At 43.7% G+C, this 26,893-nt stretch overlaps 1 protein-coding gene across 12 annotated transcripts in view; it reads left to right on the top strand.

Moving 5' to 3' along the window:
- LDLRAD4 (low density lipoprotein receptor class A domain containing 4) overlaps nucleotides 1–25,377 on the top strand; it is a 456,253-nt gene extending 430,876 nt beyond the window's left edge. For all 12 annotated transcript variants that reach the window (XM_047827465.1, XM_047827458.1, XM_047827462.1 and 9 more), the window contains 2 exons: nucleotides 16,416–16,469; nucleotides 17,999–25,377. In XM_047827465.1, the coding sequence (XP_047683421.1) occupies nucleotides 16,416–16,469; nucleotides 17,999–18,529 (585 nt within the window). In that variant the 3' untranslated portion in view covers nucleotides 18,530–25,377. The remainder of the gene's footprint in view (nucleotides 1–16,415; nucleotides 16,470–17,998) is intronic.
- The last annotated feature ends 1,516 nt before the right edge of the window (nucleotides 25,378–26,893 follow it).

Below are 26,893 nucleotides of genomic sequence, written 5' to 3'. Positions count from 1 at the left end.
CCAGGAATGTGCCCCCAACCAGGCTTCTTGCCTCCTACTTGTCTACCTCTCCTCCCTAATGCCTTTATAAGGCATAAGGAAGAAATGCTGCTTCCCTTAGTACAGTACTGGGAGAGCAGTTGATTAATATACACTCATGGTTCCCAATTGGAGTGATTATGCCCCCTAGGGGACATTTGACAACATTGAGAGCCATTTTTGGTTGTCATAATTAGGGAATGCTACAGGGATGCTCTAAACATCCTGGAATGCACAGGGTAGCCCCCGCAACAAGGAACTATCTGACACTAAATGTCAGTAGTGCTGAAGTAGAGAACCTCTAATCTCACTAGTGTTGAATGCCATCCTTCCTAGAGGCGCTTTGCTGTTCAAAGAGGTTGCCTATTAACATAAGTGGATCTCTCATGGCTGGCTCTGAGGTTTCAACAGAGAGAAGAGTACACTTCCCAGAGGCTTGGCAGAAAGTGTTGGGGGTCCCTTGCATGATCAGAGGGTCCTGGTTTGAGACTCTGCCTTGGGAATAGTTTTCCCTACCCATTTCTACTTTCCTTTGTTCATTCACTCATTCACTGGACATGAACCAGACATTGAGCAAAATAATGAAGGAACAATGTGAGGTTTCCTTGCCCCTGACCCTCCCTGCTAGCATCAGCAGCATCCAGATGGCTAATTCTACTTGGCATTTTCTCAATCTTAATTGGGAGAGGCTAGGGGTCTCCAGTGGCCATTTGTATATATCAAGTGGCTGTTGGCTATAGGAGGAGTCTGGGATGGGGCGTGAGGACTCAGCATGAGAAAGGAAGGCTCTGCTCTTACTGACAGAGCTCATCGCTGACAGCCTCTTGGGTTCCCAGTGGCATTGTGCATATTTGTACTCCTTGGGGGAAAGGTGACTGGTGAAGATGGATGCCTTTGTGGTTACTGCTGTCTGTGTGGTTTCATGTCTGTCACTAGAACACCTGAGGGCTACTGAAGCACCTTTCCCTATGTCAGCATCTAAATCCCACCTTCCCTGGAGCCTGAATGGTGGGGCTGCAGTGCCCTCTAGTTGGCAGCTTGTGGCTGTGGAATGCCCCTTCCAGCCTCACCTGGGTGAGCATCTCATGGTCTGAGCCTGTCATTGCTGACATCCCCTCACTTCTGGGAGCCTTTTAGCCCCATTTGTTCTAAAACCATGTGAGGTCTCCATGAGCATGTTAGTGAAAGGTTTATTTATGTATTTATTTTTAAATATTTATTTATTTTTGGGAGAGAGACAGAGAGAGAGAGCAAGCTCGTGCAGGCGAGAGCAGGGAGAGACAAAGAGAGAGGAGAGAGAGAATCCCAAGCAGGTTCTGCGACATCAGCACAGAGCCCAATGTGGGGCTTGATCTCACAAACTGCAAGATCATGACCTGAGCCGAAATCAAGAGTCAGATGCTTAACTGACTGAATCACCCAGGTGCCCAAAAGGTATATTTATTTTAAACTTGTGAGAAGGGCTGTGCATCTAATTTATCAACTTCTCTGTGATTTGGTTTAACACTTTGTTAAGTTTATTTTTATATATTTCTTCCAGAAGACTTGTTAGTCAAGATTAAAAAATAAAGGACAATAGTTGGATTTTGTTTTCAAGGAAGAGGTTGCACATGTAGATGTTCTGATTTGACTGAGGAAATTTCACTGCCAAGATGTGCACTGCCCCTCTGCTCACTGATGATTTGCACTTCAACCAAAGGGAAAAGCAGAACTGAAGTTAATAAGATAGAATCTTAGCTGTGAATATTCCTAGTTCTCAGGGAGATTCTTCTGGAAAATGGTTGGTTGGAACACTTGCCCCCTTGGGCCAAATGCCAGACTCACCCTGATTCTGGGAGGTTTGCTTTGTAAAGTCAAAGACACTTTCCTCCCTGACTTCACCACACACACCTTCTTCCTCATGCGACACCCCCTCTCAGGGTCTCCCCTGCCAGTTCCAAGTGTCTTCTGGAAGCACACACTTTCTGTACCAGGTCCCTCTGGCCAAGGAAGGAATGGATGGGAATCTGTATTGACCCAGGCCAATCAGCCTTCATCACCATGGTGTCTCTGACACACCGTGCCAGGGGAGCCCAGGGACAGGACAATACTGGCCATGAATTTGTTGGTAACAGTCATTTCTGGATAAAATTGGAAAATAGCAACCTAGGCTTAAATCAAGAAAAGTAAATGTTTATCTAATGGCAAAGAGCAGTGAATGGCTTTGTGACATAAATCTCTATGTATTCTCTCTGAGGTAGCCTCAGCTTATTTTTTAGAGCCTGGGTTTATGTGATTTCAGAGCTTTGATACTGTCTAGATCTCTTTTCATTACTTTAGACTGCCAAGTAATAGGAAGACAATAAGGGGGCATAAATATTCCAGACACAGCGCTGAAAGGTATTTGCTTACATCACTGGAGCCTCTCTTACCAGAGCTGGGTGGGCATGGGGGCATGAGCAGCCTTTTCTGACAGCCTGTAGCCCCACCCAGCAGGGCCACCTGAACCCACCTGGACAGCCCAGGGTGCAGTGGGAAGTGGGCGAGGTCAGAGTGGCCAGCCACTTACTGAGGAGCAGCAGAGGGACAGAACCTTTTTACTTACCTGTATGAACTGTATGAAATTGTAGCGCTTCAGCCATTGGACCTATAAAAGCAGCAATTTCAATTTAAAAATTCATGGAAGGAGTCATGTCAAGCATTTCTGCCTTAGGAACTGCTGCAGGGATTAAATCACTTAGGAAAATACAGGTGCCCCAGCCTCCCTGTGGAGACAGAGCAGTACCAAGCCAGCGCTCAGCACAGTCTGTGCTGCACCAGCTCCAGGGGGAGATGCAGGTGGGATGCTGGGAAGGAGGCCGCTTGTTTTGTCCCCTGGCGTTTGGAAGGAGGACATGACTGCAGTGACCAGTACAGAAGCTGGAGTTCTTCTGATCCAAAGTGTCCCAGTATAGGGGAAGTCCACACCCAGAGACTCTCCCTATAGCTGTTGCAGACTTGGCTTAAGATGTGGCCAGTGTGTATGGTTTGCCCCACAGGGTGTTTTGATAAAACTTGATTGACAGTAACTATTGGGAGATTTCACATAAAAACTGGAATTTACATTTTCTCTTGAAAAGTCTGCATATCAGGCCTCTATTCCTGCCTCTGGCACTCTCTAAGATGGGACCACAAAGCAGTTGCCAGGCTGAATGGGTTGGTGCTCACCTTTTGACTACGGTTCCATCTCTCTTGGGGAAACCCCCAGTTGTGGGTGGGGTGCCATTGCTACCTATTGCTTTGCACAGTGGTGGTTGTTTTTTAGAGAAAATATATCCTGCACTTATGTCTTTATCACAAGGGTGAAAACAAAGATAGATTAAGAGGCCCACTGGTTTCCAGAGAAATGGGAGGGAACTTCCTTGTGGAAGTAAAGATCATTCCTGAAAGATTAGACATTCAACCAAGTATGTCTGGGCCAGCAGAGTCCAGTGTCTCCTTTGCCCAGCTGGATGTGTTTGTTCTGGACCTTGCAGTTCAGTCCAGGCCCCAGAGCAAGGCAGTCTTCTCTGTGGCTGGTGTCTGTGGCCAAGAGAGTAGAAGTGACTGTGGGCTCCTCTTGTTGACCTTGGGAGCAGGGGTGGCTTGAGAATGGGCAGTTCTGGACACCCCTAGAAGCAGCTTGGGAATCCACTGCAGTGGCTCAGAACTCACCATGCTTGAAAAGCCCACAGGCTGTGTCCTGGGCCCAGTGAAGGGTGCAGGGAGTCAGGGGAGTCACCACACACACAGTTCATTCCCACAGTAACTAAAGAGCTAGACTGCTGTGTACCTGCCTTTTCTCATTTCTACTTAGGTTTAGAAAAGCATTTAGAAAAACATTTCTAAAATGATAGAAATGAACTATTTTCAGTAAGGTGCGAAAAAAAAAGAACTAAAGGGCTTGATGAGGCAGTTATAATAGGCATGTCTCTGACACTCCAGACTACAGAAAAGAGAGCCCCTCTGGCTTTATTTAGCATCAGATTGAGATGAAAGATGGCAGGGGATAGTTTCTCTGTGGGTGAGGGAGATTCTTGCTGCACTGTAAGACCGGGGGTATTTGTTGTCAACTTTGTCCCATAACAATTCTCCATTATTTCATGAGCCACTGAAACTACATTTCCTGATGTCACAGGGACTGCAAGAGGTAGGTGAGCACCTACTGTAAACTCCAAGCACAGATTTCCTCTTGGCAGTCAGGACGTTTTCTCCCTGAATAAGTGAGGATGCAGTCAAGCCAACAGACTGGTCATTTAAAAGGCTTTACCCTTTGGTGTATCTGATTGAAGCATTGAAAGATAGATAATTTTAACAGCTTCAGAGTGAGAATGTCTCCCCTCAAACAAGAGAAACAGGAGGCCAAGTTGCTAGCAAAAATTGGATCAGGTTGCTGGGCCACAGCTGTTAATATAGCAGATTCTCATCTGAACAAAAGTAGAAAGACCTTTTCAGTGGCCAAGATTTGTCTTTGCAGCAATGAGAGTAGCACAGATTGTCCCTCCACTGTTGTTGCCAGTGCTCGGAACAGTTTTGGAATTACCCTCAGAGCTTGCAGGTCATTTTTTGGAAATTTTTCAAAGGAAAAATATTTTTTAGTGTCTTGATGGCAAATCTTCCTTTTTCTTATTTGTTCACTGAGGATGGATTTGATTTTTGGTATCAGCCAAACTCCATTTGGAGTTAAATCTTACAAATGATGAGACTGATCAGACTAACTGATACAATTTTGGTGCAAAACCAAGTGTGGCTCAATTAGTAAGACTGATGTTTTCTGAGCTACAAACTGATGCTGTAGAGAAAGGTCAGGAAGGACCCACAGAAAATGAATGGCTTCCTCTGGAGAGGATCTGGGATTGCAGGAGGTGGGCAAAGAGAGCCTGGTTTGTGTGTTAAAAGTTTTGTGGTTAGGGGGCTCCTGGGTGGCTCAGTTGGTTAAGCTTCTGACTTTGGCTCAGGTCATGATTTCGTGATTTGTCAGTTCGAGCCCTGCTTCGGGCTCTGTGCTGATAGCTGGGAGCCTGCTTCTGTGTCTCCCTCTCTCTATGCCCCTCCCCCGTTCATGTTCTGTCTCTCTCTCTAAAAAAAAATAAAATAAAATAAAAACTTTTATGGTAAGGATGTATTTGTGTATTACTTTTGGAATTAAAAAATATTCTCTGCTCACATAAACTGATGCTGAAGACAACTGCAATAATGTTCTGAGCATCTATAGACTATTAAGGTAACTGATTTGAGCTGGTTTGTGCTGTGACAAAAAGCATGCTAAAATCAGATTTTTAAGTAAAATTGATGAAAATTTTAAGAAACAAATTTTAGTCATGTTTTAGATAGACAATATAGCTTAATAATCTAATGATAAAGGTTGTTTGTTTATACTTAGTCCTTAGAAATTGGTGTAAATTGTTCTGGGGAAAGAAGAGTTCTCTAAATCATTCTAATTCTGTGGCCTTTGTTGAGGATGCTCCCCGGAGCTGTCAAAAGACACCAAGGGAGTAGCTGGGTTCTGGCTCTGTATCAATCCCCTACCAGCTCTATGACCTTGGGAAAAGCATTTGCCCTGTTTCTAGTCTTACTCTCACAAAAGAGGAGGTGATTCAGCCGACGCTGAATAGCATGTAGTTCCACATTTCTCTGTTGCCCTGAGTTTTCTAATTCCCAGGCTGGTTTCTCTCCAGGTCTAATTGCTGATTCTCCCCCAGCACCAAGCCCAGGAGAGGGACCTGTGTGGCTCCTTTTCTGCTTGCTCAGGACTATAGATCTCCCTGATCCATTGTATTGTTCTGGAAATATAAAGGATTCCCTTTTCTTCCCAACAGATCTTCCTGGATGAATTGTGTTTCTCTTAAGGGATGTGCCCTAGATTGAGCAGTTGGGAAGGACATTTTAAGTCTTGAAAATAAGTCTGATGGTGGATTCCCAAGGAGGAATAATGGGGGAAGTCCTGGGGAGAATAGTTATTGATACCCAGAGGTATCACCTTTGCATCTAAGCTGTTACTGCCATCTAGAGTGGAAAGACAGTAATACTAAAGTATTTGGATGGTGGAGAGGCTGTGTGAGGAAAAGGAAGAAATGAGAGAAAATGTATTTTTCCAGATGGTAAAGGTGTTGCTGAATATCCAAAGATGAGTTTTACCTGTGCTTTGAAGTTCTCACCCTGGGACAAGGAGAAAATATATTTCCAAATATTTGAGGGCATACAATACTTTTCATTCACTGAGCCCTTCGGTACAAGACAATATCCAGCAATGGCCTTGCTTTACCACAAACTGGCTGTCACCTCCAGTGAACAGTATAAATCTAAATCATATCTAAAATGAGGGATGACTGGCTTAGATCAGAGGCCTTCAGATGGTTTGTAACCCTGAAGAACAATAAGAAACACATTTTATATCATAATCCACGATACACAACTAAGGCAGAAATTTTGCAAAACAATACTTACAACGTACTCAGGCATTATCTATTCTGTTTTAGTTTTTTGGAATACTGGTTGTGACCCACTTAAATTTATTTTCCAGTTCTCTAAGAGGCTGCAACTCACAGTTTGAAAAACACGTTTTAAAAGGTATTTCCAGTTTCACAGAGAGCTTATTGTTTCCAGTCCCTAAATCTGATTCCTGTTGTCCTCTGTAGGTGGTAAGGAAAGTTTAGCTGAAAGCATAAAACTAAGAAGGTTCATAAGGTCATAGGAGTGGCCTTACACATGGATGCAAGGCAGCAGGCTTTAGCTGCAGCTCACAGCAGAAGCCCCAGTAAGTCATGGTCACATCTTTCTCTTTTAATGCTATAAATGTTGTATCTTTTGGATGGAAAAAGATCCAAAAGATAAAGAAATGAAAAAGATTATAAAAGAGTACTATGAATAAGTTGAAATGGACAGATTCCTAGAAACATACCCTACTAAGATTGACTCATGAAGAAATAGAAAATCTGAATAGATCTGTAACTAGTAAGGAGGTTGAATCAATATTCAAAACCTCACAACAAAGAAAATAACCTGGAACAGATGCCTTCATTGTTAATTCTACCACACATTTAAAGAAGAATTAATCCAATCTTTCTCAAACTGTTCCAAAAAATTTGAATAGGAGAGAACACTTTCTCACTGACTCTGTGAAGCCAGCATTTCCCTCAAGCCAAAGACCCAACAGTAAGAGAAAACCATAAACCTATATCCTTTATGAATATTGATACAAAAATCTTCAACAAAATACTAACAAACTGAGTTCGGTAGAATACTAAAAGGATTATACACTATGACCAAATGGGGTTTATTTCTCTAATGCGAGGATGGTTCCACATATGAAAATCAATCAATCTACTGTTCATTAATAGAATGAAGGGGGAAAACTACATGATCATCCCATTGATGCAGAGAAAGTCTTTAAAAGCATTCAACACTTTTTCATGATTACAAATACTCAACAAACTAGAACACAAAGAAACTATTTCAACATAATAAATGCCATTTTTTGAAAAGCCCACAGCTAACATACTTAATGGTAAAGGAACAAAAACTTTTCCTCTAAGATCAGGAACAAGGCAAAATGCATGCTCTCACCATTTCTATTTCAATATTGTATTTATTGAAAGTTTTAGCCAGAGAAACTCAACAGAAGAAGAGATAAAAGACATTCCAGTTAGAAAGGAAAAATTAAAATTGTCTCTGTTCAGAGATATCATGATTTTATATATAGAAAAACATAAAGATCCCAACAAACAAAAACCTGCTAGAACTAATAAACAAATTGAGCGAAGTTGCAGGATACAAAAATCAATATGGAAAAATCAGTTGCTACTTGACACTAACAATGAACAATCTGGAAAGGAAATTAAGAAATCAATTCCATTAAAAGTAGCATCAAAAAGAATAACATACTTAGGAATAAACCTAACTAAGGAGGTGAAAGATTTGTACACTGAAAACTATACAACATTGCTGAAAGAATTTAGACACAAATGGAAAGACATCTTGTGTTCATGGATTGGAAGACTTGATATTTTTTAAATGTCAGTACTACCCAAAGCAATCTACAGATTCAGTGTAGTTCCTATCAATAATGTTTTTTTTTTTGCAGAAAAAAAAAGTCCATCCTAAAATTCATATTCTATCTCAGGGGAGGTAACTACACCACCCCCCCAACCATAGCCAAAATGATATTGAGAAAGAATAACAAAGTTGGAAGTCTCACACTTCTTGGTTTCAAAACTTATTACACAGCTAGAGTAAAAAAAAACAAAAACAAAAAAACAATGTGGTACTGGCATAAAGACAGAATTATAGACCAATGGAATAGAATAGAGAGCCCAGAAATAAACTCTCCCATATATGGTCAAGTGATTTTTGACAAGGGTGCCAAGACCATATTCAAGGAAAAAGGACAGTCTTAAAAAATGGTGTTGGAGGGGCACCTGAGTGGCTCAGTTGGTTGAGCGTCTGACTTCGGCTCAGGTGATCTTGCAGTCAGTGAGTTCGAGCCCCACATTGGGCTCTGTGCTGACAGCTCAGAGCCTAGAGCCTGCTTTGAATTCTGTGTCTCCCTCTCTCTCTGCCCCTCCCCCATTTGTGTCTCTGTCTCTCAAAAATAAATAATTCTAAAAAAAAATTTTTTTTAATGGTGCTGGAAAAACTGGGTGTCCACATTCAAAATAATGACATTGAATACTTACCATCTTATACCATATACAAAAAATTATCTCAGAATGTTCCAAAAACCTAAATGTAAGACCTAAAGCCATGAAACTCTTAAAGAAAACAAGGGAAGGGGTGCCTGGGTGGCTCAGTAGGTTAAGCATCCGACTTCAGCTCAGGTCATGATCTCACAGCTTGTGGGTTTGAGCACCACGTTGGGCTTTATGCTGACAGCTCAGAGCCTGGATTCTGCTTTGGATTGTGTCTCCCTTTCTCTCTCTGCCCCTCCCCTGCTCGCTTGCTCTCTCTCTCTCTCTCTCTCTCTCAAAAGTAACAAATAAACATTTTTTAAAAAGTTTAAAAAAAAGAAAACAAGGGAAAATTTTCATAAAACTGGGCTTGGCAATGATTTCTTGGATATGACACCAAAAACACAGGCAACAACAACAACAAAAATAGATAAATTAGAATTCAAAAATTTAGAAGTTGTTCATCAAAGGAAGTTGTTCACTGCCCAGAGAGGGAAAAGCAAGTCACAGAATGAGAAAAAAATATTTGCAAATCATATAGTATCAAGAATATATAGGGGCACCTGGGTGGCTCAGTCAGTTGAGTGTCTGACTTTGGCTCAGGTCATGACCTCACAGTTGTGAGTTCAAGCCCCGGATCAGGCCCTGTGCTGACAGCTCAAAGCCTGGAGCCTGCTTCCAATTCTGTGTCTGCCCCTCCTCTGCTCATGCTCTCAAAAATAAATAAACATTAAAAAAAATTTTAAAAAAAGAATATATGAAGAACTCCTACAATTCAACAACAAAATAATAGACAACCCAATTTAAAAATAGGCAAAGGACTTGAATAGACATTTCTTCAGCGAAGATATCCAACAAGCACACTGAGAAGAGCTCAATATCACTAATTGTGATGATAATTTTATGTGTCGACTTGACTGGGCTAAGCAATGCCAAAATAACTAATAGAACATTACGTTTGGATGTGTCTGTGAGAGTAATTCTGGAAGAGATGAACATTTGACTCAGTTGACTGAGAAAAGAAAATCTGTCCTCCCCAGTGTGAGCAGGCATCATCCAATCCCTGGTGGGCTCGAATAGAACAAAAAGGTGGAGGAAGGGTAATTTTTCTCTCTTTCTTATTGAGCTGGGGGTTACATCTTCTGCCCTTAGATATCAGAGCTCCTGGTTCTTGGGCCTTTGGACTCTAAAACTTAACACTTGTGGCCCCCTGGCTTCTCAGAGCACCAGACTCAGACCAAACTATACTACTAGCTTTCCTTGTTCTCCATCTTGCACATGGAAGATTGTGGGACTTCTCTGTCTCTAAAACCACATAAACCAATTCCTATAATAAATATCCTCCTTTATGTTTGTATATTTATAATGATGTTTCCTACTGGTTTTGTTTCTCTGGAAAGCCTCAAGTTAATACAATAATTATACACAAATCAAAACGAAAAGAAGGCACTACATCACACCCATTGGTAAGGCTGTTATCAAAAACAACCCAGAAAATAACAAGTGTTGGTGAAGATGTGAAGAAATCGGAATGCTGTACATTGCTGCTGAGAAAGTAAAATGGTACTGCTGCTAGTAAAACAGTATGGTGGTTCTTCAAAAAATTAACCTTAGAATTACCATGTGATCCAGCAATTCCACTTGTGGTTAAATACCCAAAATAATTAAAAGCAAAGATTCAAAGAGATATTTGTACACCCCTGTTTATAGCAGCATTATTGACAATAGTCAAAAGGTAGAAACAGCCAAAATATCCATCACTGGATGAATGGAGAAACAAAATATGACACATATCAACAATGGAAATTAGTTAGGTTTAAAAAGGAATGAAATGTGGACACATGCTACTACATAGATGAACCTTAAAGATATTATGCTAAGTGAAAAAAAGGACACAATATTGTATCTGTCCACAAAAGAACAAAAGCAGGATTCCAGTTATGTGAGGTACTGAGAATAGTCAACTTCATAGAGACAGAGAGTAGAATGGTGGTTGCCAGGGGGTCAGGGAGAAAGGAATGGGAAGCTGGTGTTTAATGAGGACAGCATTTCAGTTTGAGAAGATGAAAAATTTCTGGAGCTGGATGGTTGTGATAGTTGCACAACAATGAGAATGTACTTCATGCCATAGAACTGCACACTTTTAAATTATGAAGGAAGTAAATTTTATGTTTATATAAAAGAAGACAAGTTGGTCTTGATTTCTGACTCACCACCCATCCCCTAAAATATGGTCAGATTTAAAGGGAAAAAATACAGTCATTGTGTTCCAGATATGCAAATAACACATCTTGATCTTTTGCATCATAAAGACAATCTTTGGAAGATAGGTGATTATTTGTTATCTTTAATGCAGATGTTTTAGTGTCAAGCAGATTCAACTTAACAGGAAATTTTTCTGTCAGTATGGCTATTCATTCACCAGTGGGAAGGAGGAAAACACAAAGCAAACTTCTCAAGTATAAAGGAGTCTAAAGGGTGCCTGGGTGGCTCAGTTGGTTGAGAGTCTGCCTCTTGATCTCAGCTCAGGTCTTGATCTCAGGGTCGTGAGTTCAAGCCCTGCATTGAGCTCCATACTGAGCATGGAACCTACTTACAGAAAATAATAATAAAATAAAAGAGTCTGAAAATACATGTCTTCAAGCCTGCAAGATTTAGGGCTGTCCTATGTCCCTTTTCCATACAGTGTATATTCAGAAGCCCCCCCCCCCCCTTAATGACCAGCTAGTCACCCAGGGTGGTCCAGGGGGTTCTTGTTACTTTTTGTGGATCTAGGCTGAGGGGCACTGTCATGAGTGGAAGCCTCTCCCTTGGCATGTTTCCGCCATCCAAGCTCTGCCCACAGCCTTGCAGATGCAGAACAAAAATGTCACCCTACTCAGAGATGATCAAACATGAGTGAGTGCAACAAATAGCAATGTACTCATTCACAGTAAAGATTCATTATAACAAATAAAAGAAGATCCAAGAGAAAATAAGAGCTTATGACCAGCTCTCATTCTTTCTGTGTACTGCCTCCCTGCCTTCACCTCATGACACCAGAAGGAGCAGTGTGCGGCAGAGGCAGCCTCTGCTGACGGCTGTACTCATGGTGGTTCCCTCAGAGGGCATCTGATGCCAGCTGACCTAATGATTGAAGAGCACAGAGAGTCATCGTGCAGCTGTGGGCCTTTGTTCTGTGCAGCACCTGGGGTTTTGCTGAAACCCAGTGGTGGGAAGTTGTGAGGAAGAACTTTCTGTGAGGGGTCTCATGGGTGATGCTGCTTTTAGGAATCAGCTTCTGACCTTATGAGAAAGGTTCTGAAGAAATGTGAGATAAACACAGTTTTGCCTAAGCCTGTCTCATGTGTCCAGCCTTTCCATTCAAAATGCCACCTTTGGTGACAGAGGGTAGCTACGCCTGTGGTGAGCAGAGCCTAATGTACAGAGATGTTGATGTACATGAGATGTACATACCCCTATGCTGTATACCTGAAACTAATGTGACATTATGTGACAGCTATGCTCAAAAAATTATTTTTGAAAAATATAAAATGCCACCTTTGGAATAATATTGTTAATAAACAAATATGGAAATTTCAATGAACTCATTATTTTAAAAGAGATAACTGAAAATTATCCTCACTTCAGTTGTGTATAACAGCAAGTAGCCAATAGCTACCATTTACTGAAAACTTACATGCAAGGCATAGAACTAAAGAATTTACATATATTGTTATATTTGAGCCTCACAACAACCTCCTTTTACAAATTGGAGACACTAAATAAGCTTACCTGAAGTCACATATTGAAGAGGGGCAGGGCCAGGATTCTGGCCTAGGGCTTTCCCAGCTCAGAGTTCACTTGCCCTTACAGGTCCACATCTCTGTTGATAGCTATGTTATCCATCTGGGTAATATTAAGTTGTCATCAGATAATCGGTCATTACCTTTCTTATTACAGTGCCTTTGTTCTAGGAAGATAACTAGATGTAACATACATGCAAGACACCACACACACACACACAGAGGGACCCAAGGCTCACTTCCTTCACCCCCAAGACTGGATGCCCTTCTTGTAAGCTTCCTGGAGCAAGTGTGACAGTCTCCCATGTGTTGTCCTGCTCAGTTTTAATGTATGTTACAACTGGTACTGATAATAGATGCAACATGAGTGATTTGAGGGTAATATACCTTAAAAAAAATTAACTAGAATTGATTCAAAGTGATACTTGAATATCACATTAGGTCACCTTCCAGAATGCTTTCTTGAGTGGAACAAAGGGGTGAGAGTGACAGCTTAACCTCGGGGATTGTACAGACAAAACAGGTTGGGGAAACAATCCCAACCTCCATACCATGGGGAAGTGTGGCATAGTGCCTGTTGAGTTATGCACATCATCTCATGTGTTGGGAACAAGACCCCTTGTCAGGAAGTATTTGGTAGATGTATGATGAAGTAATGAATAAATACTTCCCTTCCTTTTGGTGGGTATTCTAACAAGGAAACAGCTGTAATGGAAGGAATGTGTTTAAGCCTGTATAAAAATATTAGCAAAATTTTATTCCTATTGCTCAAATTTCTATGAACTATTTTAAGAATTATCTTATTTGACAGCTTATTCCAAGTATAACACCATGTAAAGATACAAGCATTGGCCAAGAACATTAGAGCCTTCATTGTTGAGATAAACATTGGTTCCATAATGAAGATCCAGAAATACTGCCATTTGAGCAGATGCCAACTGTATGATGAGCTCCTTCTCCCTGAAAATGTCACCACTAGTGTTTTGGAGATGAAGAAACAGAGCAGTCTAGACAAGAGGGCCCACATCTTTGAGTTCAATTGGCCATAGCTATCTGAAAAGATAGTACAGGGCCCTTGGAAGACACTGGTCTGGGGTCAGATCATAGTCCAAGAACTTCACCTCACCCTCGGGGCAAGAATCAGCAAGGCCAACAGTGTGAGAGTTAGTGCTACTGAGGACAGTCTGGCGATGGCCAGCATGAGACAGCCCGGAGGGGAGTGGCCAGAGCAACTTACGGCATGAGGCCCGAGTGAGGCAAGTTGCTAACCATCAGGTCGGCTGAGATCCAGTGGGATCCAGTCTTTCTAGAATCCTGGCCATCTTCTGGGTCTGGATTCTCCAGGTACCAGCACAGAACTGGAATGACAGCTTTCTGGGCTGTTGATCCTAACCATTTCTACCATAATAGCATCTTGTAGATCTCATAGTTTTAGTGATCTCCTGTATACCATGTGGGTCAAAGGCCTGAAAAATACGTGTCCCGTAAAAGTGAATAATTATGGGGGCAGGGAGTTGTTAGTGAATAGTTAAATAAGTCATGTCATTATTAAAATATTAATGATGGCAACGAGGGGGGTGGACTGGGGACCAGGGGCACGGTAAGTGCTGATAACTTCCTCAGCAGAGGAATGTGAGGTTTGGGGAGGAGCTTATGAGCTCCACTTCAGACAGATCAGTGCTGGCATTCTGTGGGTATCCAGGAGACTCCCACAGTGGGGCTGGGGAGGGAGGGAGTGGCCCAGAGAGACTGCTAGAGGAGAGGGGCCCCAGACGGGGCTCTGAGGAACTCCCAACATTTTACCAAATGCAGAGCTGGAGGCACCCCCAGGGATCAAGCAGTGTGGCCATAAAGGTCAGGTGCCGCAGGAAGGGAGGATGTCCCTGAAGTTAGCAAGAGAGGCCCCAGTGCTGCTAAGAGGCCCCGGGGACAGGAAACCACAAAGCGCCAAGTCAAATTGGTGACAAGGAGGCAGGTGTAAATTTGGTGAACAGAAGTTTGTGCGCAAGGTTTGGTCTCTTCTGGGCAGTTTCCCAGTTTTGCTCATTTTTAGGCAAATGAAGCCATTGAGGATGGTTATTTCCATTTTCAGAAAATGTGCAAGCCCCTACTTTTGGATCATGTGCCTCCCGTTTCACATGGTGCCGTGGTTCTGGCCCTTGTGCTGCGCACTGTGCTCTAATCTGCTGCTTTCGCTGTCGCATGGTGCCAGTTCTCAGGATCGGGGCGGGGACCAGTGCACAGGAGCAGGACTGGCACTGAGCTCATCTAAAGGACAGGAAAAGGAGCTAGGGCAGAATTACGAGTTGTAGAAATTATCTCCGAGGATTACTTTTTACGCTGGTTTCAATATGAGAGTGACCACAACCACCCAAAGCCATACTGATTGTTTTGCTTTGATCCAAAGGAACCTGTGCTCTGAAGTGCAGTGCAAGCTACCTGCGCCTGGTGCAGGGCCGCCTCTGGGTGTGGCTCAGCTACGTTATTAGATTCGACTTGGGGTTGTCACCTGTCGTCATGCCAGAGCCATAATGGTCCATTACATAATTTTATCGTCAGACCCTAGGCCCCAACTTCCTCTAAACACAGCTGGGCCTGATCATATTTTTGCCACTGATTCCATGATGTCCTGCGGGTATCTTAGGAACAGGTTGTATGTACTGGACAAACACACGTTTAGCTGCAAAGGGAGTGTTTGAATTAGAATTCAGGCCTACAAAAGGGAGTTAGAGAGGGTTGGCCTTTGCATCTGAAGACTTAGAGATGTTTTACCTCACAGGTCTACATGTGGGCATTTTTAAGACTTCAGGAGGCTCAGTGATGGCACAGGGTCTTAAATGCATATTCCTAGGAATCCAGAAGTATAGGCATCTCCCTCCTCTACCCTCACTGCCAAGCCAAGTGTTCTTATTCTCTTTATTACAGTAATAGGCCTTAAGCTAATAAATAGCCCAGGAGACACTTGCTAATAGCCAACAATTTGGGTTCAAAAGGGATAATATATCAAAATGCCTTCTAAACAAGTCTGTGGTGTTAGAAATAACCCTTAATAATATCTGTTTGCTTGTCACCTTGTCAGTCTGATCAAACATTTTTGAAAAAGATACTAAACAACTAGATGTCAAGTTAAATCTGCCTGTGTAAACATATGGGCTACAGAATAAATTCACCAGAAGACACTTGAAGGGCATTTGGGATTTGGAAACTCAGTTTTCAGTGTGAAAGCCAACCCACTGTGTGGCTGGGTAGTGCTTTTCTTCTACTCCTGCTGCTGCTTAGGTCAAAGCTGGTTGCAGTTCACAAGGGCATGGTCTGGTGCTTGGACCAAGGCGGTTAGTGCACATCTGCATGGGGGGTTGGCCTCCAAATAAGAGCTTAGATTCACCCAGACCCTACGCAGATCCAAGTGGTGATTGAATGTGACCGTGAGGACATTTTGAATGTATTGCAAAAATACAGCTGTATAGTTTGGCACATATTTGACTTCAGAACTATTTTATTATTATTATTTGAATTTTTTGTTAGTGTTTATTTATTTTTGAGAGAGAAAGACCGAGCATGAGCAGGGGAGTGGCAGAGGGAGAGGGAGACACAGAATCCAAGCAGATTCCAGGCTCTGAGCTGTCAGCACAGACCCACAAACTGTGGGCATCATGACTTGGGCCGAAGTTGGACACTTAACCAACTGAGCCACCCAGGCACCCTGACTTCAGATCTATTTTAAAATCTATTGTGGCTAAGACCAAACCTCCTAACTTTTCCTTGTGGTCACAATTCTCTGTTTTAGATGTTAGGTGTGAAAAAGGACCAGTTCTTTAAGGGTCATTCCATGTTCTAAACAGGTGTGCTGCTATCAAAAGAGGAATGTGATCCCTTGATTTTGAGTGCTGTTGTATGAAACTAATGATTTTCTTGTGATGTTTCTTGCCCACCCCCCCACCCCTGCCAGGAAGGGCGCCTGTGGCCTTCAGACAGCTCCGGGCCTCGGCCAGGGGCCTCAGAGGTAAGGATTTGGGGAAAGGTTGGGGGCAGGCAACAGGAGGTGGCTGCTGCACCCGTGTGTGCAGAGGGGAGGGGAGGGGAGGACAGGAATAAACCATTGCAACAAAATTGGTGGAAGGGCTAAGTGTATTACAGCACAGATTAAGAAAGAACATATTTCACTGAAGGCATATGCTAGAACCTTGGTTAAAAAGGTGGGGAGGAGTTTTTCCCTAGAATTTCCTAGGGATTATCTTTGCTCCTTATAGAAACCAAGTTGAGAATCACTGATCTTTACATGATCCCATAAGCTGCTAATAATGAGGATTGGCAGATGTGGGTATAGTTTATAAATACATCTCTCAATTTAATATGACTTTTAGAGGTACCTGGCTGGCTCAGTCAGTTAAGCGTCCGACTCCGTCCCAGGTCATGATCTCACAGTTTGTGAGTTTGAGCTCCGGGTCAGGCTTGCTACTGTCAGCACAGAGCCTGCTTTGGATCCTCTGTCCTCCCCGTCTCTGCCCTTCTCCTGCTTGCGCTCTCTCTCTCTCTCTCTCTCTCTCTCAAAAAAAAAAATAAATAAATAAATACACATTAGAAAAACGAATATGATTTTTAAAATAACATATTTTTTTGCCTATAAGTTAAAAATATGGTGTGAGAGAAATCAGTGGAGACATATATCTGTGTCTTTCCTCTAGAAGAAATTTGGATGGTGGAAGAAGCGTGAGGATTATGTAAGAAGTCCAGTACCTGGCTTCATTTTGGGAAAACAAATCTGTAATCATATTTACTTTGGAGTACAGAATATTTTTCATGTCAATTACTAAAAATATTCAGGAAACTTTTATTCAGAATGAAACAACTAGAAAAGCCTAGAAATCAGAAAGAAAAAGAAGTCATGTGTTCTGTATTTTCTTAAGTAATTGATAGAGTAACATGCTCTATAGTATTTCATACATAGACCCAATGCCTTATACCTGCTGCAAGTACCATTGCGTGCAATTGAACTTATGCCCCACTCTTCTGAGCCACAGGTGAGAGCACAGGTGGCCCAGTCCCCTCACTCTGGTGAAGTCCCCTCAGGTGAAGGGGTAGGGCCCGGACCCAGTCACCTGGTGGGCAGTCCTGGAGCGCCTCCCCCCCCCCCTCCCGCCCCCAACAGCGCTTTCCACTCTGTTACTGTTTACTGCACTCTGGAAATTGCTGTCATATTCTAAAGGAACCATCAGAAAATGTATACACAGCATACACAGCAACTCCCATTAAACCCAAATTCTCAGTTAACCACAGTTCTCCACAGTGAAACCATGCTAGATAAACCATAGTTTGCCCAGCTAATGTTGTAGGTCACGAGGAATAAGAAAACTACTTTTTTTTTCCCTGAAATAGTCTTTTCCTGTTGTTTCCTGTTTTGAGGACTGTATGGAAAGCCTTCAAACTGCTGAGAACATAGATCAAGATCAAGCATGACTTTCCTTGATAACATCCCATTCGTGATCACTATTGTGTCACGAATGTCTTCAACCCTTTCCTCTTCCCTTGCAGATCATGTATGCCCCGCGGTCCAGGGACAGGTTTACTGCCCCATCCTTCATCCAGAGGGACCGGTTCAGCCGCTTCCAGCCCACCTACCCCTACGTGCAGCACGAGATCGACCTTCCTCCCACCATCTCCCTATCCGATGGGGAGGAGCCGCCTCCTTACCAGGGGCCCTGCGCCCTGCAGCTCAGGGACCCTGAACAGCAGAGGGAACTCAACCGAGAATCTGTGAGGGCCCCGCCCAACCGAACCATATTCGACAGCGATTTGATAGACATTTCTGTGTACAGTGGGGGCCCGTGTCCGCCGAGTAGCAACTCGGGCATAAGTGCCAGCACCTGCAGCAGTAACGGGAGGATGGAGGGGCCGCCGCCGACCTACAGTGAGGTGATGGGCCACTACCCTGGCGCCTCTTTCTTCCATCACCAGCACAGCAGCGCACACAGGGGGAGCAGACTGCCGTTTCAGCAGGACAGTTCAGGGGGCACGGTGCTGCCCATCCAGGGCAAGGACAGGAAGCCTGGGAACCTCGTCTGACCCTCTGACGTGCACTGGAGGAGGCAGAAGCCAAGGAGGGATGAGGGCCTCATTGCCTCCGCTCCCAGGCACAGTGTTGTTCCGTTTCACGTGCTACAACGAAGTAAAACCAAATGTGCAAACATGGTCTTTGTTTCTGATTCCTTTCAGGGGAATTGCATGCAGACTAGACTGAAATAATACAAACTTCCATCCGGTCTGACCGCAAACAGTGTTTATTTGGGGACAGGCATCAGGACGGGGGCTGGTTTTGGCAAAGGGCGGGCATGGGAACACAGAGAAAGGGATGCTTTGAAGATATCATGAAATAAAACCCACAGAGGTATTTGATTTATTTAATTATGAAAGGAGACTTTGCAGAGAAAGAGGCCAGAATGGCCTGGTTTATAATCAATTGATAAAGAAGGATGCATTATTATATATTATCACGGGGAAGTATTGGCCAGTTTGCTTTTTCTCCCAAGGTGTGGAACTTTTATTTTGTTTTAAAAATATGATTCAGAATTCCCGTTTTGTGTGCCAAGGTATAACGTGAAGAAGTTAGATGAGCGCAAGGAGCTAATTTGTGTTGTGATGATGTGTTTTTGAAAGTTGCACTATCTAAATGTTTATATACGAGGGAACTGTTCTGTGTGGAGTTCTGTATGTTGTCTTCTCACCTATGGATTCTTATTAGGCCCAAGGAGCACCTGGAGTGTTCCCCATACTCACGTGAGAAAAGATGTTTGGGGTTGTAGCCTAACACATGCCAGCTTACAGAAACCAAGGCAGTGTGACAAGAGTCTGCATCATGTAGCAGTGCGTCACCGAAGTGTTTGGAGACTTTTGGATGGAAGAGAGGAAATACTAAATCCCAGCATTTCTGATGTGTTGTGTTACTCTGCTAGTCTTAGGCTGCATATTTTATTACATTTGAACCTGACACTTGCATTTATGTACCCAGTATCATGCAGTGCTGCCCCTGTCCTCCAGCAGTGCAGTTTCTTCAGTAATTTAGAGGGTTTTTTTCACTGTAGCATGAAATATACTCAGACACATACATTATTTTATGCAATAAATTGTTTAAAGTGCAAGGTGGCTATTCTTAATACTGTTGAAATACGTGACTTCTCAGTGTATTCCCGTTGTCTCTCTCCTTTTCTAGATAGCAGATAGTTCAGTTCAAGCCCAGACAGCTGGTCAGTGCTCGAGAGGCAGTGGTCCCCGCGTGGCCTGCCCGGCCTCGGTGTGCCAGGGATGCCACCAGTGGCTTCTCCGTGTGCAGGAAGCCCCTGGAGAGTGAATGAGAGAACACCATGGTGCAGAGCACAATAACAAGCCGTTGCATGTCACTCTCAAAGGAGTGCAGTGTTCAGGACCCACCGCAGCTCCCAGGGGAGTTTCCTTTCCCTGGGCGGTGGTGGCCAGAACTGGACAGTTACCAGATAGTGCAGGGCGGGGTCGGGGGGAGGCATGACCATAAGAGCACAGGATAAAAAGCACAACATGCAGTTAAAATGCAACTAGAAAGCTAATTTTAAATATTGTTAGTCTTAGCTTTAAAATCCTTGATATTTACAAACATTCGCTCTCATGTGGAATGGATAACTTCCTTCTGTGGAAGCTGCCATCTGGCCTGTCTGTCAGCCATAGCCTGAGGGTTAGGCTGCGCCACGCCCCAGGAGGGCTTGTCCACCGCTGCCTACCCTGGGCTGGCCAGGCCCCTTTGGCCTATGCATGTAGAACAATGAATGGACTGGAATGATGGCTTGGTGACTCTGATCTCCGCAGTTTTAATGCTGCGTCGGCACACGTGTGTTCGTGTCTGTTTGTGGGTCTCCAAGGTGGTTTCTCAGGGAGGTGACTTTGTGCTGTGGGCTGGGGGCTGGAGAATGTTCTGAACTAAAAGTCCTGTCGGCTGCTTCTTTCTGTTGCTTCTCTTGGTCAGTAAGTGGCTGGTTTTTGTTTTGTTTTCAGGATTGGAATCTCTATTAGATTCCTCCATTTCCCACGGTTAAGATCCACAGAACTAGTCAAACTCTTAAAAGGCGAGTGAGAGAAAATGTGAGCAGCAGTTGCAACTCAGGCATCAGACCTTATTTGAAAGTGTGTGTGTCGGGCGTTGCTGCAGGGATTCTGAGATCGGGCAGATCGCTGGGAGCCTGGACTTGGACCTGGAGGCTGCCTCTCCCATGCTGCAGGTGCTCCCGCAGTTCAGCTCACTGCCTGGGTCACAGGCCTGCACTTAAGGCAGCTGGGCATCCCCTTGGCATGAAGCCTTGACTCACCCTGTAGAGGGATGGCAGCACCTATGGGGGCTCAGGGTAAATTATGGATCAGGTGTCCTGTCAGATGCAAGAGGAGGTTGGTTACCATTCTAAGCCTCACCTGCAATTTTGATAAAGGGTGAACCCCCCACCCGTATAGCTCTAGCTCAAAATGGTTTCACAATCCTTATTGTTCTACCTGCTACAAGAAATGAGCTATGGTCAGAAACCGGTAAATTCCTTAGTCACTTTGCAAGTATATGAATGTTTTGCAGATGTTCACAGTATTGGCGAAGCAATTATTTAATTCAAATAACTTTAATCATCTTTCAGAAGAGGTTCTTCCCATTCTTCCACCCTGGAGAATTGCCCTTTGAGTTAAATAGGTATTTAAAGACACAGCCCTATCAAACCATGACTTAATGGTCCTTGAGGCTGGACCTCTGTAATGAATTAATTTAAAAGCCAAGGTCATGAATTGAATTAATAGTCAATTTCCTTTGCCACGGGGAGAAGGTGATCCATAGCTTCTTGGAAAGTGACCGCCCTGTTTGCACAGCATTGCCCCTCACTGGCTCTGTGCAGGTCAAGGGGTGCCGTGCGGAGGCAGCTTGTACGGGGGTGAATGTTCAAGAAGATCACATGCTTGGAGGACACAAGGGTCTGGCTTGGGAACCAGATTTAGGCAATCTGTGGTAGGTTTATTATTTCAGTAGGGTGTTAAAAATAAAGAATTGTATCGTTCAAAGGAGCAGTGGGTGGGAAGGGGTCCTCCTGGGCATCCTGCTGTGACGTTCCCATCCATTGTCTTGGGACTTCCAGGAGCATGAAACCCAAGGCATGTTGAATCCCATTTCTAGGAACACAGTTTTCAGGAGTATATTTGCTTTTGCAGAAAGTCTACTGTTCTTGAGTCACCAAAGCAGTCCTTAGTACAAGAGATTTTGCTAAACAAATTATGTACTTAAGTAAAAGTTGCTCCATTCTTTGTGTACCTGACGAAAATTTAGTGTTAAAGGAGCTTGGCAAGCATGCCCTCTGATCTTCACCACCATATATGCATATGGACACCCAGCCCACAAGAAATTTCAAGATAGCCGAAGAGCATAGCTAATGAAACTTTACGAAGACTTGTCATGAGGACTACATTTGTATCCACTGATTGTAGCTCAAACTCTTGGGAGAGCACAGGGGCAGATGGCAGGCCTTCAGAAGCACCCACATAGGAATGTGGCACACAGATGACGGTGTCCGTCTTGGGCTTCTGAATATGTTCATTGATCTTCTTTGCCTGTACTTTGTAAGAATGGGACAGACTCACATGCATGCGCTGCTAGAGAGCTGTTCTGACCTAGAATCTGGTCAAATGGCAGCCTTCCCCTTGGAAGCAGAGTTGCCCCTGGACAAGGCTCAGTCACCTTCCATCCAGTTGCTTTTCTAAGGATTGCCTGTAGGAGGTTCCTGGGGTCGGGGCCTTGGAGGCCGCGCCGGGGGCTGTTCTCCAGCACGCTCCAGCTGTGTTTGCTGGGCTGGGGCCCCTGCTTGAGGCTTGCCGCTTAGAGCGGCAACATTAACTGCATGTCGTTTGGTATCCCTTTCATTTTTCTTCAGATTCCCAAAGCTCAGCAGTGTGCAAAGAAAAAAAAAAACTGGGAAGGACACTTGGTTTTTGTTAACTTTTTGATTTTGTCTGTGTGACTAAAGCAAGACATATGCCCATGCTTGGCACCAGGCAACCCCCCCCCCCCCAAGCCCGCCTCCTCGCTCTGCCAGCGTCCCCAATCATCGCTGAATGGCCATGATACAGGCTTCGTTCTGCTGACGTTCACCCAGATCACCTTGGCCTTGGTGAACCTAAATAAAATGACACGACTGGGGGACAGGCTGGTGGGTGTCCCCTCCTTAGTGTGAGCAACACTGTAGGTACCAGTTGCCCATCCAAGTCACAGATGAAGAAAGTGCTTTCACCCCAGATCACAAAAGTTAGTCTCAGCAGCTTTGCTGCTCCCCTGATGCCAGCTGCCAGAGCCTGGCCATAGGTCAGTGACGGACTGTGTGAAATACCTGCCTCACCATAGCCTACAGTTTTCAGGAACCAAGATTTCAGCTGAGGTTAGTTTACTACCCAAAGTACTGCATCTTTTGCATAGTTTAAGTTTGTAATTTACTGCCAGGGTTAGACAGTTGTTTGCTGCTGTTGCTGCTGCTGCTTCCCAGGCCGGCTGTGTCAGGAAGCTGGTGTGTGTGAGCCGAATGCCTTGCCAAGAAAGCGCTGCCTTCCTTTCATCCTCTTTCCTTCCTCTGCGTGTGCTTGTCTGTGTGCAGTGTGGTGGGGGTCCCGACGCACTACTCGCATGTCATGTCGCCCATGGTGTTCCAAAGAGCTCTGCATGCCAGTCGCTTTGAAGCCCCCACGGGGTCTTGTGCTGACATCAGCAGACCCAGGAACTGAGCCCCCACTGCCGCACTCTGCTCCCACCTTTGTTGTGCCTCACTTACAATGGTGCTTTTTCAGTTGTCTGTCTTCTGTTTTTATTTGTAAGGTGCTGTATATAACTTGAATATATTATGCACATATCCTACCCAATGGGTAGAACAAAAAAATTGTTAATACTGTAATATAATGTATAGATACCGATTTTAACAGAAATGGCATAGAATTTGTGAATGCCTATGTGCTTTGTCCTCTTTTGTAAGGAAATTTGCAAATGGATGCATACAGATAAAAGTCTATGTAGTTTATTTTCCTATTAAATATCAATATTATAACACAAGGGAAAGAAGTCTGAACAAGCAAGCCACTGTTTATGACCAGCATATGTATAGCAATTGAGAGTTGCACCTTTGCTGTGAAAACCCTTAAAAAAAAAATCCTACAGCTTTTTGGTTGCCATTAGATGCTTCTCATTTTAATCTCTTCAGTGATGCTCAGTTGGACCAGTGTAACAGAAAAATTTTTGCAACTTGTTTTATGAAAAGATACTATGTTGTAGAATAACGAAGATGTCAAACCCCAGAGAAAAGGGCACATGTCGTTAAAATTGCAAAACTAATGTCCCGGTTAAGTAAATCAGGCTGCAGAAGAGGACTTTGTTCAGTACAGAGGCCTTGTTGGCCATCTGTGTCCCTAGTCTCTCTGTGCCTTTTTCTTTGACAAACCGAAGCTATGGAGCCAATGAACCAATGGGTTTGTAGGGAAAAAGTATCTCAGGAAAAACAAAAACACTTAGGAGAAGACCCCACTCTTAGAAAAACTTGTTTTCTTTTGGGTTATCATTAGCAGAGAATTAGCTATCAGCCAGCCAAGTGAAGAATCTTCTATCCATTCCTGTTGGCGTCTCGTGGTGATCTTGACAAACTAGGTTTTGCCAGTGGTTAGGGATTATGTTTTCAGTTGCATGTTCTGTCACACCTCTTACGCAGCATCTATCCTTCCAGCTCAGTGTTAGCCTCTGTTAGGACCTCTGCATTTATTTTCAAATATCCTGATACTAAAGAAAGAAAAAGAAAAGCCTAGCACATTTTTGCTAAAACCACTGAACCATGGGTGTGCACATCCTTTCTGGTGTTGTCCGTAAAGGCAGTCAGTGAAGTTTTGCCCATCTGATCCACAGTTCCACTCTATTCTGTCACCAGAATAATAAATTTCATGTTTTTTATTTGCTCTGTGGTGTATGTTCTGATTTTGAAAACACAAGAGAATCATGCCCTTATCCTCCAGAAAGCAAATTATTACCGATTATCCTTAAACTGAAAACACCTCTACAATGCAACTCTTGATGCTGAAGGACTAAAGACCAGCCCTTCTCTCACTGTTCTGAAAGGGCATGACAAGATAGTTAACCTCATGGGTGGTCTGTCCTGTCCAGCCCCCACCGTCTGCGCCCCTTGTGTGTCCTGCAGGGGCCCCTCGTGCTTCTGGTTCAGCATCAGGAGACAAGGCTCACTGCTGTCAGGAGCAACACTTCCACCCTTCCAGGTTCCATCTCTTGGGAGAACTGTTGAGCATGAGTGTCATCAGAGAATGTTCTAGACTCAGAGGTACTAAAGTGTGTTACCGCACCATTGCTTCCTTTCTACAGAACTGAGGCTTAAATTTTACTGTTAATGATACTGGTTTATTTTAATGTGCTTGTCAGTATATTGCTATTTTTCATTTCATGGCTTTCAAAAATCACATTTTCTAATTGTATTTGTCTAGTTTAAAGCTATTTTAAAACGTGTAAAACACTATTCACAGCATTTAGTTCATTTAATTTTTATTATGAAGCAGCCTACTAAAAAAGTACAAACTGTATATGAACTTTTCAGTAGTTCATGTGAGCTCTGATAATCAGAAGTCATTAAAGTGTTTAACAGCTATTTGTGCTTACTTTTCAGAATAATTTCCAGTTATACACAGAGAAATATTTCCAACTGTTGTGTATCTGCCTCTTTTAACTGAGCAATGGTGATGTAGTTCTTAGACCTAAGGTCTGTAATTGCAATACTTTTAAAGATGTTGCTCTAAGTGCTGTTAGTTATGAAATCAGCTTTTTCTGCTTGTTCTTAGTGCTGTGGTCAAACCATAGCATAAAATCATTAAAAATAATCAGTGATATACATGTGTCTCCTATTTTTCTTTCTTGTAATCTTTCAAAAACAAAGCACATTATGTGGGGGGAGAAAACTACACGTGTTTTAAAACCCGGTCTCAGAGAAACATTCAGGGATTTTCCTCAAGTCTCATCATGGGAGAAGCCATTGAGAACTGCTTCACTGGAGCCCAGGTGCCTGAGGAGGGGACAGATGCCTCAGAGGTTTAGTTTCTTGGCATTGGAAGTTTTCAGTCTGTGATCATGTAGCAAAAGGACTCTAAAATTTCCTTCATTGAGAGATTATAAACTTTCCTCATGGACAAAGTTCTGCACAGGAAGGAGGGGGTTGGGAGCTTGAGATGCCTACTTGATCCTGTTCACTAAACCCTGGAGTGTGCCTGTCACAGCAGAGAAACAGCTCCCTCCAGCTCTCCCTCTGCCACAAGGAGTCTATACCAAGAGTCAAGTGGTAGCTGTCTCTGTGTAAGGTTCCCTGAAAGCAAAAGCTGAGCTGAGGATCTCCATGAGGGTAACTTGAAGGGTACCCTTGTCTGGGAGCTGTTCCCAGAGGATGAAGCAGGTAATGAGAGACAAGGGAGACAAAGTGTTCATGCTCATTTCCACTGTAGGCAATTGGGGCTCAGGATGGTGCCAAGAAGCAGGGGAGGTAGGGAGACGGACCATTCTCCACTATTGAGGGTCGCCCTGGGTGAGAACTGAAGACTTCTGAAGAAGCCCTAAGGCAGAAAAATCCAGACACCTGTGGTCTGGAAGCTGCCAGCAAGCCCAGAAGCTGTCCCTCCTGGCTGGCGCTGAAATGACAATGGCCACAGAGCACTGGAGTGGAGTTCTCATGCCTCTGCCACAGTCACACCACATTCAAGTGGGTCCTTGGAAGAGCCAGGCACTGCTGGCTGGGGAGAGAAACACCCAGTTCTGGATCCACAGTTTTCCCAGCTAGGCCTATACTTAGCACAGGACATGAACAGAACCTAACACCTCCTCTCCGTGATCTCTCCTTCTGCCTCAACTTCCTTGTGTCCCACCCTGGGGACCTGGGGAGTTATCTGCTGTTCTTCAGTGCTGCCAGCACGTGCCTGCCTTGGACCCCAAACCTTTCCAATCTCCCGCTTCCTTTGACCAACTTAATTCTGTACATTAGCTTGTGAAACAGTAGAGCTGCTGGCTGCTAAGCAGAGCACTGGATAATCACACTCCTCAGGCTGCCCTCTCCCTGCCCCCTTAAGGGAACATTTGGAAACACAGGGTGTCCTCTTCCAGAGATCCACTCATAGTGAGCCCTGGAATAAAACACCGCATTTCTGACTCTCCATGATGATACTTGCACATAACAGTCTATAATGAGTCTGTTACTTAGAACATCATAATTAGATTGCTCATTATGCTGTTTTGCTTTGAATGGATTCTAATTTAAATGTTCATTTTAAAATAGCAGCCAAAAAGTAAAAATTTAGCATTTGCGAAGTTCTTTGTTTTAACATCATGTTTCTGTTCAGACTGTAGCTTTTACAAACCTCATT

The sequence above is a fragment of the Prionailurus viverrinus genome, chromosome D3, assembly GCF_022837055.1.
Source record: "Prionailurus viverrinus isolate Anna chromosome D3, UM_Priviv_1.0, whole genome shotgun sequence".
Taxonomy (NCBI): domain Eukaryota; kingdom Metazoa; phylum Chordata; class Mammalia; order Carnivora; family Felidae; genus Prionailurus; species Prionailurus viverrinus.
The sequence above is the reverse complement of the archived record's forward strand: the minus strand, read 5'-3'. Positions and strand labels throughout refer to the sequence as shown.